A 17,136-nucleotide genomic window follows, 5' to 3' on the forward strand; every position below is an offset into this window, starting at 1 on the left:
TTCCCCTCCTGCTGTCCATACACTTGTGTAGATCAGGTGGCTGCCATCACCGAGAAGATGCATTACTGCTACCAAACCTTGGCAATGGTTTCACCCGGACACCAGTACCAAGAGAGCTAAGAAACAAGATACCTACAGGTCACAAGTTAAAAGCACTATGTGGAGCTACATTTCACGACTGCAATAGCACATTAACTTATTAGCAGATACTAAATGCAGCTATAATGGGATGCAAACAAGTGCAAAACATTACAGCTCGTGAGCCTGTTTTTCCTCTGTAAGGAAAAGAAACTGGCTCCTGAATCACATCAAAAAGCCTGGGCTGAAGAGAACGCTAGCGTTAAACCCTTCTTCAGGTTCCCAGTCCAAATGAGAAGTGTCACCTCCATTACAAGCTGCAAATGCCATTCATGTATTTGAGCAGAGACATCTTCACATCACAGGGAAAATCTTCGCCTTTTGTCACATAGTTCAGAGCTTTCCGTTGTCATTTACAGTGGCTTGATAAACCGGCACTCTGAAGACATTCCCAACTCAAGGAGGGACACCCACCCTCCCAGCCGCTACCCGCCACAAGGACCAGAAAGCAGAGCAACTGTGGAGCTCTGAAAGAGACCGAATTATTTGATACCTTTTTAAGGCACCCCAAACTGGCTTTGGGGGGAACAGCATATTACAGGAGAGATCAACTTGACTGCCTGTGACACAGGAGTCAGGAACAGCTGGAGAACTAGCCAGTCCAGCTGGTAGATTTAGCAGGCTGCTCCCCGTTTAGGAAAATCCTCCTTCACTTCTCACGAGAAGGGAACTAGATGTGCCAGTGTTTTGTGCTCCAGTGTTTGCAATGGAGACCCCAGATCACAAAGATTCGTGCCCTTATTTTTTTTTTTTCTGGCTTAAGGTTTAGACCGAGCAGAGAGTGCCAGCTCAGCTAAATACCATCAGGTTGGTTCACAGCAGTAAGCTTCACATTGGTGCCCAGCACCACTCAGAAACACAGAGGAAGCCTTTTGGCCAGAGGCTGACCCCCACTCTTGCACATCACCATACCGCACTAGGAGCTGCATTCAGCATCTCAAGTGCAAGTTACAAACTACACCTACTCAAGATTTCATCCTGTCTTGCAGTTATTTCACCAAATACCACTGTCATGATGCTCATCTTTTCCAAGCAAGAAATCAGACGAAAGCTCTCGTATCCAGTAAAACGTCTCAGCTATATTAGGAGCTATGCAGCAGCAGTATTTGGGTCAGGTGATATGTTAATATAAGGCTATTTACCTTCAACATCACCCACACAAAAGCTTTGCAATCTGTTGTCCTTCATCTACCCTCCTAATATCTCTCTATAAACACAGATTTAGGAAGGAAAGACAAATGCTCCTATAAATTCCAGCTACTGGGCATAGGATCAGCTCTCCACAAACAACCCACTGAGCAGTGCTCAGATCAGATACCCCTTCGGTACAGTTTATTCTTCCTGCGGTTCTCTGCTGAATCATCGCTGTATCAAAATGAACAGCAGGAAAAGAAAAAGAAAGACTGCTGGCAAGGTAACAGAATTGGAAGAACAACCAAGCATCCACTACTGGGGAAGCGTACAAGTGTCACTTACATTTCATGGACAGATTGGCAGGTTAAGCACACCAAGGTTAGAATCCTAAGAAGCCTGCAGAGCTGCACAGGTCACCCCATGCTTTTCTTGCACTACAGCTACCAGACACTTCTAAATACAACTCTGAAAAAGAGATGTGTCAGGTACAAGCAGCTTTGGTCAAGGGTAAATCTTGAGACATCTCATTTTTCTCAAAGCCTTAACATTGCCTACACTCATCGTGTAGGGCCTTCACAGCCAGTAGCACTTGTCATCCACTGGTAATAAAGAATACTGGAAACATTGCTTCAGCATTACCCTGCAGAAACTCTTCAAATACCCTACCATGATTTTTTTTTTCCTTATAGTATTACTTCTATTCATTTTTAAATTCAGATAAAGCTAACAAGAATGCATCAGTTATAGTAACAGAAAAGAAATAAAAGTTTAACTATATATCAACTGTTGCATCTAGGATATCAAAAAATTAAAATCAGACTTTAAAATGATCCTGAAAATCCTGCATTTATTTCATGTAAAAATCACACAAATGTGTATTCCTGAGAGGGCTAATAAAATTAGTTCAGCTTTTCAGACATCAAGGATGCTGTTAAGGACTAATTTGTAGCAATTTAAAGCCTAGAACACAACAAGGAATAAAAATGACCTAAAATAGGAATGTTGAAGAAAACCAAACTTCAAATAAACTGGAATTTTTATTTATTTATATATTACAAGTTTCCAGCATCAGCCTCATTTATTATCCCAGAGTGCTGATGGTCAGAACAGAGTTTCAATGTTTACCCAATTCCAGTTTACAAATTTGAGCATTAGGGAACCGTGCTTTCTAATTGCTAAATCATGTGCAGTGATCTTTTTGACACAGATAATTACTTCCCTGATTCTGCAGACAACCTGTAAAACCATCACGTACAGAAGGATTGTGCAGAAAAGCTTGAGGTCACCTTAGCAGCAGAGCAGAGAACACGAGACACTTCCCCTCACTCGTGCATACTGGAGTAGTACCAGTGGCAATCACAATGCACAAACAAGCGGCACTACCAGCAGCAGTTTCCAGTTCTCCTATAAGCCACATAGTTCTTTGTATATCACGATTTGAGATTTCCTGTCTTAGATAACTAAAAATGAAGTTTCCAAAAATATAACTTACCCCATCTGGCCGAAATATTTTTACAGGTCCATTTGCTAAACTGTACAGACTACATCAACCGGAAATAGCTCAAGTCCAAGCACAAGTATCACTGAAAACTCTCCATCAAGCAAGGGAGCACCAATATTTTGCAGGTGGAAGATGCTTGAGATACAGAGGCACAGGATTTTCATAGCTAAATATGCCCGCTTCTTGTTGCAGTGGACTTCATGCCACTCTATTTGCACATTGCCTAGTTCCCTGATATTTTTAACCTACAATTCTTAACACAGCATTCCATTACCTTCTGCACTTTAGAGCTTCTATTATTCCACTGAATTTATTAACTTGTAAAATCAGAAGCAAATCAATGGTACCTTCAGGGATTTAAGGTCTTTTTGTTTTGTGTCTTCAGAGGTTTGGATTTTTTAATTATTTTTTAATTGCTAGGTATCATCAGCTCCCAATATTAGCTGGATTTTTAACATGCCTGAAGATAAGGCAGGAGTGCCTACAACTCAGTAATAACATACAGAATTAGTCGGTTGGTCTAAAATAACATTTCAGAAGGAGCTGACTTTCCTTTTCAGGTTCACATCTGTATTCTGGATATAAATGACACCTTTCAGTGTGCACCATCATAAATATCACTTTATAAGCACTTTAACACAACCACTAGTTTTGGTCACTTAGGAATGTAAAATAGAGCTGGTAATATTGATAGTGCTAGTTTTCCCATGCTCTTTTTGAACTTTTACTACTTTAGAAATGCCCAGAGAAGCGGTGGATGCCCCATCCCTGGAAGTGTTCACAGGACGGGGCTTTGGGTGACCTGGTCTGGTGAGAGGCATCCCTGCACATGGCAGGGGATTGGAACTGGACGGGCTTTAAGGTCACTTCCAACCTAAACCATTCTAAATTCTTTAAATTCTTTCCAAATTATAGATTTTCAATGCCAACCATCTATGCTGACCTGAAAAATTTCAGCTACTTCTTAAGAAGGCAGATTGTTTTTATATATATATATATATATATACACACATATATACATATACATATATACATACACACACACACACAAAGAAGTGGCTGGAATTTTATATATTTCTACATATATATACACACACACACACATATATACACACACACTTTAAAAATAAAATGCATGTTGTACTGTCCTCAAGGCCTTGAAACAGTCACAGAAAGATGGCACGACATCTCATATGTGCCAAAGATGTTTTCATTGCCATCTCCATGGGTCACTAATGCATTCACTGTCATTCATACGAAATGACCCAAATTTTGCCAATTATAAGCTTTTGAGAAAATTTGCAGTCAAATGCTGTCCTGGAGAACAGGAATTTATCCAGACTCTACTGCAGATCTCTGGTACGATGCCAGGCAAGTCACTTAAAATCAACCTTTCAGACAATCATTAGACCATGGGTGCCTGAGCTGGGCCAAAACACAGAAAAGTCAGATAAAATCTGTAATTTGAGCACTAAGGCCAAGCTATACTGAGAAATAAGTATGTGAAGTTTTCTAAACTCTGTCCTTACTTTTTGCCAAAGATTTGCTTCAGCAGAACTATCTGAAAAATGAAGACAATGCCGCTCTGCACTGCTTCAATGAATCACATTAACACTGTCATTACAAACACCCCAAAAAGCCGGAGAAGGAAAAAATTAATGTTTCATCTTCTGAGTAGGACTTGATCAGTATGCCATAAACACAACCTGGCCACTTGAGCAATGAAGCTAACGCAAAATATCAAATAGAAACCAGAGCTATCTAACTTGAGATGAATCTTCTGGAAGAAAATTGTACACACAATTAAAGATAACACACCTATGAAGAGGCAAAATAATTATTCCTAATCACGTGAAAAATCCACAACTCTGTTATTGGTCTGCAGAGAGCAGAATATTTTTTATTCTAATTTACTAATGGAAGGGAAAGTAATAATCAGAAGGGTGCAAAATCAAAATCTTGTTTTTCAATAAGCAACAAAAATAGAGGTGTCTTTAAAAAAAGTATTAATTCCCAGTGTAACGCAATTCATTAATATGAACAAACTCACAACCATCATCAGCTACAGCAGACAGCAAGGTTACTTCCAAGTTGAAGGTGTTTTTTCATACACACATGAAAAAAATCATATAGTGTATTTATATTTTTCCAGGTATATTTAAAAAACATCCAGGTATGAGGTCAGCTCAGGTTGTTCAGCTTAGTGAGTGTAGCCACTTGATCACACCATTACACCCTTCCTCCCTGTGCTGCGTGATGCTCTCTGAAAGGACAAGTAACAATCCTGGGCTACCTTTACTGTTTGAGTTCTAACCCAATACTGATTATCCCTTCCAGAAGGGAAAAGCCATGCTTCTGTAAAGTTTTACATTTCTTAGGCAAGCATCCCAATCAACACCCTTTACGCACAACAAATTAAAGTAGCCATATTTGCACAATTACAACCCAAGGCTCTTCCTCAAAACACCACTCATTTCATCTCATTCCTGGGAGCGAGGGGGGCCCTAGCATGGGGTCACAAATCTTCGTGAACTAAAGCACTGCAACAGCAAGCCAAAGACTTGACTTATTGCTTTCAATATCTTTCAGTAATTCAAGACAGGTCAAGAACATCAAAAGACTGAAGTGGCTACACGATCCCTAAAGGAGAGACACTAGGCTGTCAGTGAAACATACCCTTTATTTGCAGACTTTATTTCTATAATACCCAAAGTAAAAAAGTAACTTACCCTTTCTTACAGACTGTGCATAAGTGACTCCAAGGCACTGTGCAATTCATGAGCTGTTAATCATTACACACTCGTGAAAGAACTATGCATCTCAAGTCACAATTTAAAAACCATTATTCCTATCACTTTTTAATTGCGTTGAGTAAAGTTCCTACAAACAACACATATAAGGGGAAAGAAGGAATGAGATAGAAAGAACATTTTAGAAGGCCTGAGTCTACTGTGGGGACCTTCTCTGCCATCTCCCCCCAGGGCATGCCTTCACTCCCTGTTGCGGATGACGGTGGTTGTGTATCACAGAACATCACCCACAGAGCAACCACCACCTTCATACTGGCTGCTGCTTCAAACCCATCCGATTTATGAAATACGAGGCATGTGGGACCTGTACACTTGATGGATGCTGCTGATTTTTACTTCTTACGTTAAAGAATCTGGGAAGAGTAACACTTTTTCCACTTTTCCTCCCTCCATTCCATCTGTGACGGACATAATGGCCATCCTGCATGCCATTTTTCACAGAACAGTAAACTTAACCCATATCTCGCACTGCCTACTAAACTAGTGTTAAATTAAGATTTAATAGCATTAGCTAAAATTGTTTCACAGAATTTTATGTGAAACCTAGCACAGGAGATTTTGCATTCATTTCCAGATTGTCCCAGCAAATCAAGCTGTGAGACCATAGGTGGGATGTCACAGAAGTAATTACGGCTCTTTTCTTGAAATCAGATCTGTCAGACATCAATAAGAGATTTAGGATTCTGGCAACACGCTAGCATGAAAATAACTTCTCAAAAATGATTAATCCAGTAAGTTTTCCTTTATGTCAAAGCAAGACAAATTCCATGTACCTCAAAACTCTGAGCTTGCCTTCCCTCTCTGCAAAGAATTGAGATTTTTCAGTCCCATTTTCCAAGCAAAAATCCTTTATCTGGAGAACAAGCATAGAGAGTTTCATTGCCAAAGTAGAGTTTTTCACTGTGTCCTAACAGTTTCATTTTAAACTTCTATATAAATCCTTAACCATGGCTTTTGTTAATGCAAAATCTGCAGTTGCGTGCCAGCCCTATGTCATAATACTATTTCTTTATCTTATATATATGTTGACATATGAAAAATGTAAGAAATAAAGTGATACTTTTATCTCTCCTCTTTCATTATTCTTATATTTTGGTCCACAGAGTGAAATTTATCTGTGATTTAATTAATTCAGAGTAATGCATCTAAAACACGTCAGACCTTGGAATGTAAAGTCTAATATACCAAGTTAATTTCTGCCTCATTTATAAACTATTATTTCATATTAATCAGACTTTATGTTAACCAGAATCAATGCAGAAACTTTCATCAACCTTCTCCGGAGAGTAAAAAGAACAGGGAAAACAACACATATGCAGCTTTCTCATTTTCTTTCAATTTGCAAATTTAGGGTATCCTATTCTATTTCAGCTCCTTCAGTACTTGAGTTTCAGGAGGCAGGGAAGTGTGGGGTTTGTGTGTGCATTTTTCATTTTTTTTTTCAGATTAAGTTCTAAATATTTCATGAACACCCAACGATTTGGTAACATGAACTGCTTTATACTTAAAATGTAATTAAGAAGAACAGAAAGGAAAAAACAGTCTACAACTAGAAACTGTTATGTCTGCTGTATGCATAAAAAATTTCACTAGACACTTTCTGAAATGTTTCTAGCTTATTTTCTGTATTTCTATACAAAATCAAAACTGAATTTGTAAAGAAAATGTTCCTCCTTTAAAAAGTTCCTGCTATCACATCTTTCCAATATTTACGATTGTTAGTTGTATATGCTGAACATACTGCCCACATTCCCATGCACTCTAGTACATACCCTCTATGCACAGAATGTAGAGAGGTTTTCAAGAAACTGCAAATTATATCAAACCATATAAAATCTACCATGAAGATATAAATGTGTTAATTAAGTGATAGGAACCCGTACTTCTAGAATCTTTTTATAAAGGAAAATGTAAATTTCTAATTTCTGACACCTGAGGCCTTGTTAAATAATGTTTGCTGTTCTGCTTATGAATGCATTTTTCACAAACAATAAACATGGACAGCCTATGGGATTAAAGCATGACAAAGGTGTAGCTGACTCATGGGATCAATTATAAAGCATCAGTACTTATGCCTTTTGTTCATGCAGTGTTTTACTAACAGTTTCTGCATTTTCAGCATAAGTCTATCGCAGATGTCCAACGCCATGCTACAAGGCAACAGCACACCAGCACCATACATTATACAGAATAAATCTACTCTTATCACCAACTACAATTAAATCACTTGCTATACAGCTCAAATATTTCTTTAAAGTTTTAACAAATGCATACAGATTTTAACCGAACACTCACAGCTTCTTGACCAAGGAAAGTATGTCAGTATTTTCTGAGTACATTTTTAACATTCAAAAAACCTACAGAGTTGCCTTTTCTAAGCTAAAAACGATCTTAAACACAGTCACAGATTCTAATGCCACCTCAGGTACTGCTTTCCCTCAAAACCCCCCCTATTAAATTCACAAATCAGGAGAAGTACACGAGGAGGACGACAAGCAGTTTCAATTTCCATGCAGCTCGCCCGTGACAGGTTATTGATAGAACAAACAGAATTTGCAGTACTTACTGAATGTTTCTCCTGCTGGCCCATAACTCCATGGTTAGCCGGGACTGCAAGTGGTTTCATAATGAAGAAACAGAAGCTGAACTGAATTTACACATCATGTACCAATTTCTTATGGATGGCAAGTCACCCTCTACAGCATTAAATTAAGAAGAGGAGGAGGGGGGTAAACCAAGCTGGAGCTAAAAGTGTCACTACTGGTAAGCTCAAAAACCCCCTCACACTTGTAGTGCAGAGAAGCAATCCAAACGACAGCGTTAGTCTCCATTTTTGTAACACTGAAAGTCTAAGCATGTCAGGATGCACAGAGCCTGATGAAGCCCTACATATCCAGCATTCATCCAGGGGAACAGAACCGTTCCCCGAGACTGAGGAATGGGAAGAAAAGAAAAAGGAGGAAAAAAGCTAAAATGGCTGACTGCACAGAGACTCTCTCAAAAAGGCTTAATACAGTATTATATTAGTCAGGGTGCAGGAACCAGCCTCCAGCATTCAGCCAAGCATTGTTAATACTCCTGTTTCATTTGCAACCACACACACTCACACACGCAGCCTCCCCCCGCCACCGCCACCCTCCACTCCCCCAAAATCAGGGCAGCGCACGCGAACAGGGACCTCCTCCCCTGGCTGCTAATGATGCTGACAGAGTAGTGACCAGTGATCTCTGTTCCACTCAGCTAACCAAGTTTGCACAATTAATCTCAGCAGCGTGACATTGATGGACATTTAATTTTTATGACGCCCACTCCTCACAATCGAGACGAGCCCGTCTACTGCCAAGAGAGTCAGAAACAGAAATACAGCACAGTCACACACACACAGAAACCCAGAGAATCATGAGTCTGAATGCAATACGCCAATATAATTACGTTATTGTGCTTACTTTGGAAGACCATGGCTGCAGGCAGTTGGCATAGCAACGCACAAGGAAAGCCATTTCCTGGGTAGAAAGAATGCTTCCTTTTCTAAATAAAAAATTCCTCTTAGGATACAAACGGCATTGCTGCTTCCTGCAGAAAGCAAAGACACTGTAGTCTGTCTCTTAACCTGCACAGGCACACTCAATGCAGTCCTAGTGATGTAAGTGCATTTCTCACTCGCTCTCTCCCTCCCTCCCTCTCCCTTTATCCACCGAAATATTCAAGTCAAATGGAAGACATTCCTTGAGGCTCGCCCCCTCCGATACTTAACCATTTCACTCATTAAGGTAGAGGTGGACAATGCAGAGAAAACAACAAGCGCTTGCCTGTATCGTATCAGCCTCTGAAGATCGGATCAGCCCCAGAGGGGAGGGATGCACTCGCGGCTGGCTCCTGGGGGTACCGCTGGAGCCAGGGCAGGAGCAAGGACCAACATTTACCTCCACAAACCCTGTGCTGATCAGGACTTTTCATGAAGATGAGGGTAAAGCAGAACGTTTGACATCATCTCCACTTTTTTCCCCACCCAAAAGAGTGCCGCTGCTGAGCTGTAAACACTGTTATCAAGTATTTATAAACAGTGCACTTGATGAGTGCTTGCAAATTTTCAGCTGCTTCACTGCTAGGCAGGCCACAGATATCCACAGACTGTGGCCCGTAAATGTTCCGAACCTTTTAAAAATGCCATTTAAAGTCTTTCCGAATACAGATCTTGCTTCTCCGCATACACTGACTATGCGAACCCCCCTAAAATCAAAAGGGGATGCAAGATCTGGAAGAGGTTGACATACATATAGCTTTTATAATACACACACCCTGCCTGGAACCATATCTTAAACTGGGAAATTTCCCCGGTCCCTCCCATTTTCAGGACTCCTCCACAGCATTTCAGTGGCAGCGCCACACTGCAGAGGAGCTCAAAGGCAGCGGGCCGAGCTTGGGAAGAGGCCGGCAGCCAGCTGTGGAGGGCCGCACCTGAGGGGCACGGGGAGCCCGCCATGGCGGGCAGGAGCAGGCCTCCCACCCGCCAGACCCCAGCATTAGATAGAGCCCTCCTCTCAGCACCTTCACCTCACGTTCTTTAAAATCAGAGACCATCTGTGCTAAAAACGACTTCAAAGTCTTTTTTTTTTTTTTTTAAACAATAGTCGGGGAGGACTTAACAGTTGTTACACAGGCATAAACACGAACACTACATAACGCAATCCGCAGCTGCGTTTCGCCAAAATAACACGTCCGCTAATAATTAGTTTGTTACACAGCGATTTCTTTCTATACTGACAGTGATTGCTAGTAAATGAGGCTATAAAAAATTAGTGAAACTGAATCTGGTCTTTTTTTTTTTTCCATAGTTATTCCAAGGACACCACTACACACACAGCACACTATAAACTCAACATATTTATGTTTATGAGAGTTTAATGACACTTGTGACCTTGGTTTTCTAGTATATTCTAAAAGGTTTCTTTTAAACATAAATTATTCTTTAAATGACTGAATTACAAAAATCAGAATCTTTAAAGTCTCTGTGATGTGCCAGTGCAACTAACAGGTGATTTTTAAACATTACATTATGCTTAAGCCTTGTAAAACCACGAAATGCTGAGCACCATCAATTCTCTGACAAAGTCCTGACCAGAAATAGAAGTTATTTGCTGCAGGTAACTCAGATAAAACCTGTCTAGTACAAAACTAAAAGTACTTGTAGTTAACAGAGTTAACAATTAAAACCCTCTCAATTTGGTGGCTTTACAGTTAACATCTTGAGCAGAATTTGTGTTTGGTGTTTTAAGCTCATGTCACGAAGAAGTGAATTTCTGCCAAGATAGAAGTGTCTTGCAGGTGTAGGAAGGAAACACACCACTTTCTGGACTCCGTTATGTCCTTAACTGAGCTACAAACGCTTATCTTACCCTGCATCAGTTGGTATTTCCAAGCAAAATCTACCCTAGGTATCAGTGGCATAAGCCTTGAAGAACAACATGAAAGCGTGAACAAAAACCTAAAAACAGCAACAAAAAAGACAGAGCACTTCCAGGTGGCAATACCCTGACATGCTGCCTTACTACTTGTGCTGGTCACTACCATCCATCTCTACTCTGCTGTCAGAAAACTAAGTGAACACTTCATATACCGAACACAAAATGTAGAGCAATCTAACAGTCTGTTTGATGTTCATGTGAATCAGACTGATGAAGACTTGGTGATTTTCCAGAATAATAAATAAATAAATAAAACTTTCTTCATTCAGAATGTGAAAAGTGATATTTATGTAATTAGGTATAGAAAACACCACTCAAGCAATTTGTGAGTCAAAACAATCTCAAGAAATAAATGTTTGATTTCATTCCCCTATTCCTTCCTCTTCAGTTGCCACCACTTCCATCACTTTTCAGGTACAGTGGTGCAATGTAATCAGGTGTACTTTCCATTATCGGTTCAAAAAATAATTACATATAAACTATACTTCATTAAAAAATTAATAAAGCAGAAGCTGAATGAATCTTTGCACCTTCCAGAATGAATGAATGCAACGTAAATCAGTCAGACACTAGAAAAAATGTATCCTGGAAAGTTTGTCATAAACAAGTACAAATAGTTACTATAAAACCTAAAGACAACCTTACGTTCATATGTATTTCAAAACTCATGTATGAACTCCTTACTTAGACTTAAAGTTTGAAAAGAGCAAAAAGCTTTTTGCGAATGATTTTAGGTGACTGAAGTGAGATGCTAGTGAACCAGATCTGCAATAAATGGACATGACTGGCTATCCCCAACAGCTTTCAAATTATTCTGTGTATAAGAAAGATGGCTTCTCCTCCTGAGCCTCATAAAAAATGCAAAATAAGTAAATAAATAAAATCCTTACAAATAACTACAAATGTTAGGATATCCTTGGACAGAATTCAGGATTCATAAACAATAGTTCTGAATTTAAAGTAGAAATAGATACAGACCTCAACAACATGTACCAGCTGACTAATGCCTCTAAACTATTTTACATTGCGGAATGTCACCTCTCACAGACATTATTCTCCTAAACGGTGACAACAGTGCTTGGAGTATTAAACCGGTTTAGGCTAATGACAAATGCTGCAACAATACATTACTGCAAATCTTCAATTTCAAGTCATTTTAAAGCACAACTATTTACAAGAGTATTTAAAATTTTATACAGATTGCATACACATAAAACTTTAGTTTCCTGAAGTATCTCAAAACCAGAAGATATTAGCATATTTTCCCCTTTCCTTTAAAGGCAACATAAAGTAACATAAATGAGTTTCCTTCACTATCCTTCTTCAAAATCTAAGGCAAAAGACAGCAAAACACTCTAGGGTCATCAAATTTACTGTCACATCATGACTCCAGTAGCTAGAAAACTGAAAATAAATATATTAATAAACGTCAAAGAGCTACAAAATAAAAAGAATAAGGCACAAAACCCACAATCATTATGTGTGCTTCCAAAACGTTCTTAACAAAAGGACTATTTCACAGATACCACACATGGTGTAGGTAGACTACAAACACCTAAACCAAAGGGTGCAAAAGGATAATTTTGAAGAAGGTAAGGCAGAAGATGCCATCTTCACTATCCCCCCCCACCACCTCCTTCTCACGGAAAGGAACAAACATTTATAACTGTTCTTTAAGCTCAGGGCTGCTGGACACGAGACTGTTTAGTTCCCAGGAGCATGCTTCTGAATTTTATAATGTTGATGCTCTTTCCTTTCCACTATCCTGATGAGAGAGTCCGCTAAATAACATTCTGAGGCTCCCGTTGGATTTAAAGATACCAACTGAAACCAGTAAACCCAAAACAATAGCTCACTCCGGGTGTCACAATACATTTAAATGCCCCATACAATACAAAAGTCTTATCCTAGTGTATTTAGGCAAATTTACTGCCAGTAATTTAATTGCCAGCCACATGACCCAATTTCACAGGGCCGAGTTCCTGTTTATCAGCACGAGACAGACATCTGATCGTACCAACACACCTGACCTATTTGCATTCCCTCTAGAACTCTGAGAACTTTAAATAAAACTCTGTTGCATAAAGGAAAATTACCACATTTATTGTCCAAGGTGAATTATTATGACTAAAATACCACTTCGCTGATAAACCAACAGCATTCATCAAATTAACTTTTTAGTTGCTAAAACTGTGGCATCAGCATCATTACACTGATGTTCACCACACCACTGGCAACACCAAAGCAACAATTACAGCGGACCGATGTGTGCTGTTTTGATAACACATTTACTCATGTTACAGACCATTTGAACTAATGCCCTTCTGTTGAGCTGTTGCTGCAGATGAACCTATAATCCGGATCTTTAAAATAATGACAAGCCTGGAGCAGGCAGGCTGGTGCCTCAGCTGGGTGGATGTGCCGCAGACTGCCAGTCTTCCCTGTGACTGCAGACTGATTTGTCACCTTCTGTGCACGGCTCTGGCAGCAGGAAAGCAAAGTTTGTTTGCTCCTGCTTTGAGATCGATGGCACGCAAGTTATAAAATTCTTTTAATATACTTGCCATCAAATTGTCTCTTCTGACATGTGACAATTATGTTAGAACAGACATGAAGAAAAACCATAGCTGATGGATACTCATCCCAAACGTGGCACAGTGTCCCATTTTCAGAGCATCAAAATCACCTTACAAAGCCTACTTGAGCCAAGGCCCAGCACTGTAACAGAGCACAGAGAAACTTTTCTCTGGACACTATATTTATTTACTCTTTAATTGTATATATATATATATATATATTTAAAAAAAAGAAAAATGAACACATTTCGTGTTCCTACAACATTATGTGTTAAGTCTTATTTGTAAGATGGAAAATATTTTTATCGTGCACCTTTGCAAAGTCACTTTATAATGTGATGGTTAACTAATTTACCTGTTTTTCATAAAGCAAAGGGTTATTGGTTACATAAGCCTGAAGTCTAATGCAGTTAACACAGCTTTAAAAGCACGTTATCATTCTTTAATGCTAAGAATTAGACACTGAAATTTGAGGTATTAATGACTCCAATTGGCAGAACTGTTACAGATTAGTTTCCTTAACTGTTTCAGTACTTTAGGAGTGGAAAATGTAGTCTGATGGTACAGTTGAAGTTTTTCTCACCGTTCACAAAAATTTCTCACTTTGGTGTAAGAGTTTAAAATAACGTTAATCAAATCAAAGAACAAGAAAATGTGCCTTCTGCTTTTAAACTGTGGAAAAAAAAGCATGAAAACAAAAAAGCAAACACACTTCCAAGGTCAAGAATGATGACACACAGCTGGCAAGGCCCCTTTTTCAGGTCTAAACAATACCTTGACATCCATACCTGCTCGGGCAGAGGTTCACTACTGAGATACAAATCTCCTTACTAGCTCGGTGGAAAAAAAAAAAAAAAAACAACAACAACAAATCCGAGAAAAACCTCGTATCATTGTGTCCATACCAATTTCACAGCAGGAATTCCAGGGACACTGGTTCATTTACGTGGGGTGCCCCCAAAATTTCATACTGTTCTCTGTGCAAGAAAACTTTACTGAAGACAGATAATTGTATACCTCTTTCACATGTATCCTACCGCTGCGTCATTAAAGGTAAGAACGAACCTCAGGGATTTTTCTGAGGTCAGTTAACTGCCCAAATTCTAGCCTATTATGTTCTTTACCAGCCCCATTGGGTCCTGTAACAGTTATTTACAACAAGCTGGCGTGTTCGAACTGCTGTGATGCTTCTTCTGGCACAGAATTCAATGCATCGGAGACCACCAGGGCAGGGGAACAATTATTTAATGTTCTGGTATTAAACACTAATGGATTAAAACCAAACAAAACCCAGATTTTTTTTTTTTCCCCAATCTCCTCTAAATACTAGCTGTTTATTGTGGTGGGTTTTTTTTTTTTGTTTCTTTGTTGTTGCTCGTTGCGAGATTTTGGCAGGTTATTCCTGCCAATAACCAGTAGAAGGTTATTTTTCCTTTAAGCAAACTGGTTTCTAACACTTTTCCTTGCATTTACTTAGAAGCTTTAAAAGAAAATCTGAAACTCTCATCACTGTGTTCTCAAGGTGCAAACATATACTGAACCGGCCAAAAAAAAAATCCATTTTCTGCTAGATTTCCAGATCCCCCAATAATGGAAGTCGTGTGTCATTTTTGCTGCCATATGCGATGTCAAGTCCTTTCTGTCCATCCTCCTGTTTTTGGACATCTCCTGAGGTAACTAACTACATATTGCTGGCATTTTAAGGAAGTTGAACTTTGAAAGGGCTAGGTGCTGTAACAGAGGATTTCCATTCACTTCAATTATGTTAGAAGGAAATGAGTTTTGTTTTTGTCTCCAGCCACAGTTTTATCCAGGGAGAATCTCCCTGGACCCTACTCCAGGGGTTCCCAATTAAAATAAACACTAAAAAACACAGTTTAGCAGCATAAGATCATTTTATTTTTGGAGAACTCTCTCCTCGTGTGCCTGCATATCCTCCCTTGTGTAATATACACCATGCACTATCATACCCTGAGAGCTCTGTGCTCTAGCAACTGTACAAAAATATTTATCCAGATCTTTCACTTACATCAGTAACAAACACCATACAACTTCAACTGTCCCTTATTTTTGAGAAATAATCGTCGAAATGACCCAAATTATTTTAAGAGAGAAAAAGTTAAAAAACATTACACCTTTCAAACAGAGACCTAAGTATAAATTTCTATGAAACATCCTTCCCCTCCCCCCCCACACACACACACAATTAAATCAGGGAGCCAACTACAATCAATTGATAGAGGTCCTATTTTGCCAATTTCGGACTACATTTTTCCCCTTGCAACTTTAAGATCAATTACATGAATATAGAAGTGCTAAATAAAATTAGGTGCACCTACCAGGTTGGGTCTCTCCAATAATTCAATTATAATAATTCTACATTGTTTTGTATCTGGAGATTAATATCAGAAGACATGACAGTGTGCTTACTTTCAAGATCATTTTTTCTGTCCCATAGATCATTGCAGATTTTAAAACCTGTTAGCTGCAAGCCTTTGTATTCTTATTACAGCATTCAAGAGAGGAATGACCCACTGGTGAGGAATATAACTTAGTGAGTGAAGGGAAAATGTAAGATATTTTACATTTTAGCATGTGCATACACACACATGTATATACAAATAAAGCAAAATAGTGCAAGAGCACAATCAGTGTATTTTTTATCCCAGCCATATCAACAATACACATAACACTGCCAGCTGCTCCAGGTGTACGTCAAAACTACACTATCTGAAAATTCAAAGATAATTAAGACTAACTGCTACAGAATAAAGCCCAACTCCCAAAATTCATTACTAACTTGCAACATAATATTAACACTTTACCTAGACCTTTAAAAAAATGCAACAACAGTTGTTTAGTTTTTTTCATTATACAAAATATTCCAGAAATGTGTAAATTCCAGAAATTTTAAAAAAAAGTGCTCAAGCTCTTTTCTAACACCTTAGTTCCTCAGTGACCTGAGGACGGCTACATTAGCTCATTACTACTGCAGTGAAGGAAACACAAAGAATTTACACACAAACCTTGTAACAAATTCAAGGTAACTGCCTACCTCGTTTTATTAAGGAGTTAGCTGCCCTAAACTGGGCTGTCACGTAGTAAGAGGAAATACAAGCATGGACAATAGCACTTAACCGTACCTAGGTTAAGGACTAGCCAGGGCACTAATGTACACACCCACTGAATAAAGAAAAAAAGTTTCAGATTTCAAAGATTTTACCTCAGACTTTTTAATGTTTAAATAATGTGATCACTTCCACCTTCTTCCTAACTAGCTCCTTCAGGCAAGACAAAACTTTGCTTAAATTTTAAGATTAAGGCTACCTGGAAAGAGTGATGTACATTGCTGCATCCTCATTAGCAGCTGTGACAGCACTTGAGAGAAGCCTTGTATCTGCAACTCGAGCTGCTTAGTCTCAGCTAGGAGCTTAGAAACAATTACGTTGAATGTCCGGTTATCACTGTCACAAATATATTTCCTTCACTTTAAACAAATACAGCTTCTAAAG

The 17,136-nt window shown here is 39.0% G+C and overlaps 1 protein-coding gene across 8 annotated transcripts in view; it reads right to left on the bottom strand.

The window, feature by feature from the left end:
- RAPGEF2 (Rap guanine nucleotide exchange factor 2) overlaps window positions 1-17,136 on the bottom strand; it is a 190,790-nt gene that overhangs the window by 67,637 nt on the left and 106,017 nt on the right. Inside the window, exon 1 of one of the 8 annotated variants that reach the window (XM_040554948.1) lies at window positions 9,030-9,098. The exons of 6 other annotated variants lie outside the window; for them this stretch is intronic. In XM_040554948.1, coding sequence (XP_040410882.1) covers window positions 9,030-9,083 — 54 coding nt within the window. In that variant the 5' untranslated portion in view covers window positions 9,084-9,098. Of the gene's footprint in view, window positions 1-8,149; window positions 8,771-9,029; window positions 9,099-17,136 lie in introns of those variants that run through there. One more of the 8 variants, XM_040554947.1, reaches the window with a different exon arrangement.

Source organism: Cygnus olor, chromosome 4 (genome assembly GCF_009769625.2).
Source record: "Cygnus olor isolate bCygOlo1 chromosome 4, bCygOlo1.pri.v2, whole genome shotgun sequence".
NCBI classification, from domain to species: Eukaryota; Metazoa; Chordata; class Aves; order Anseriformes; family Anatidae; genus Cygnus; species Cygnus olor.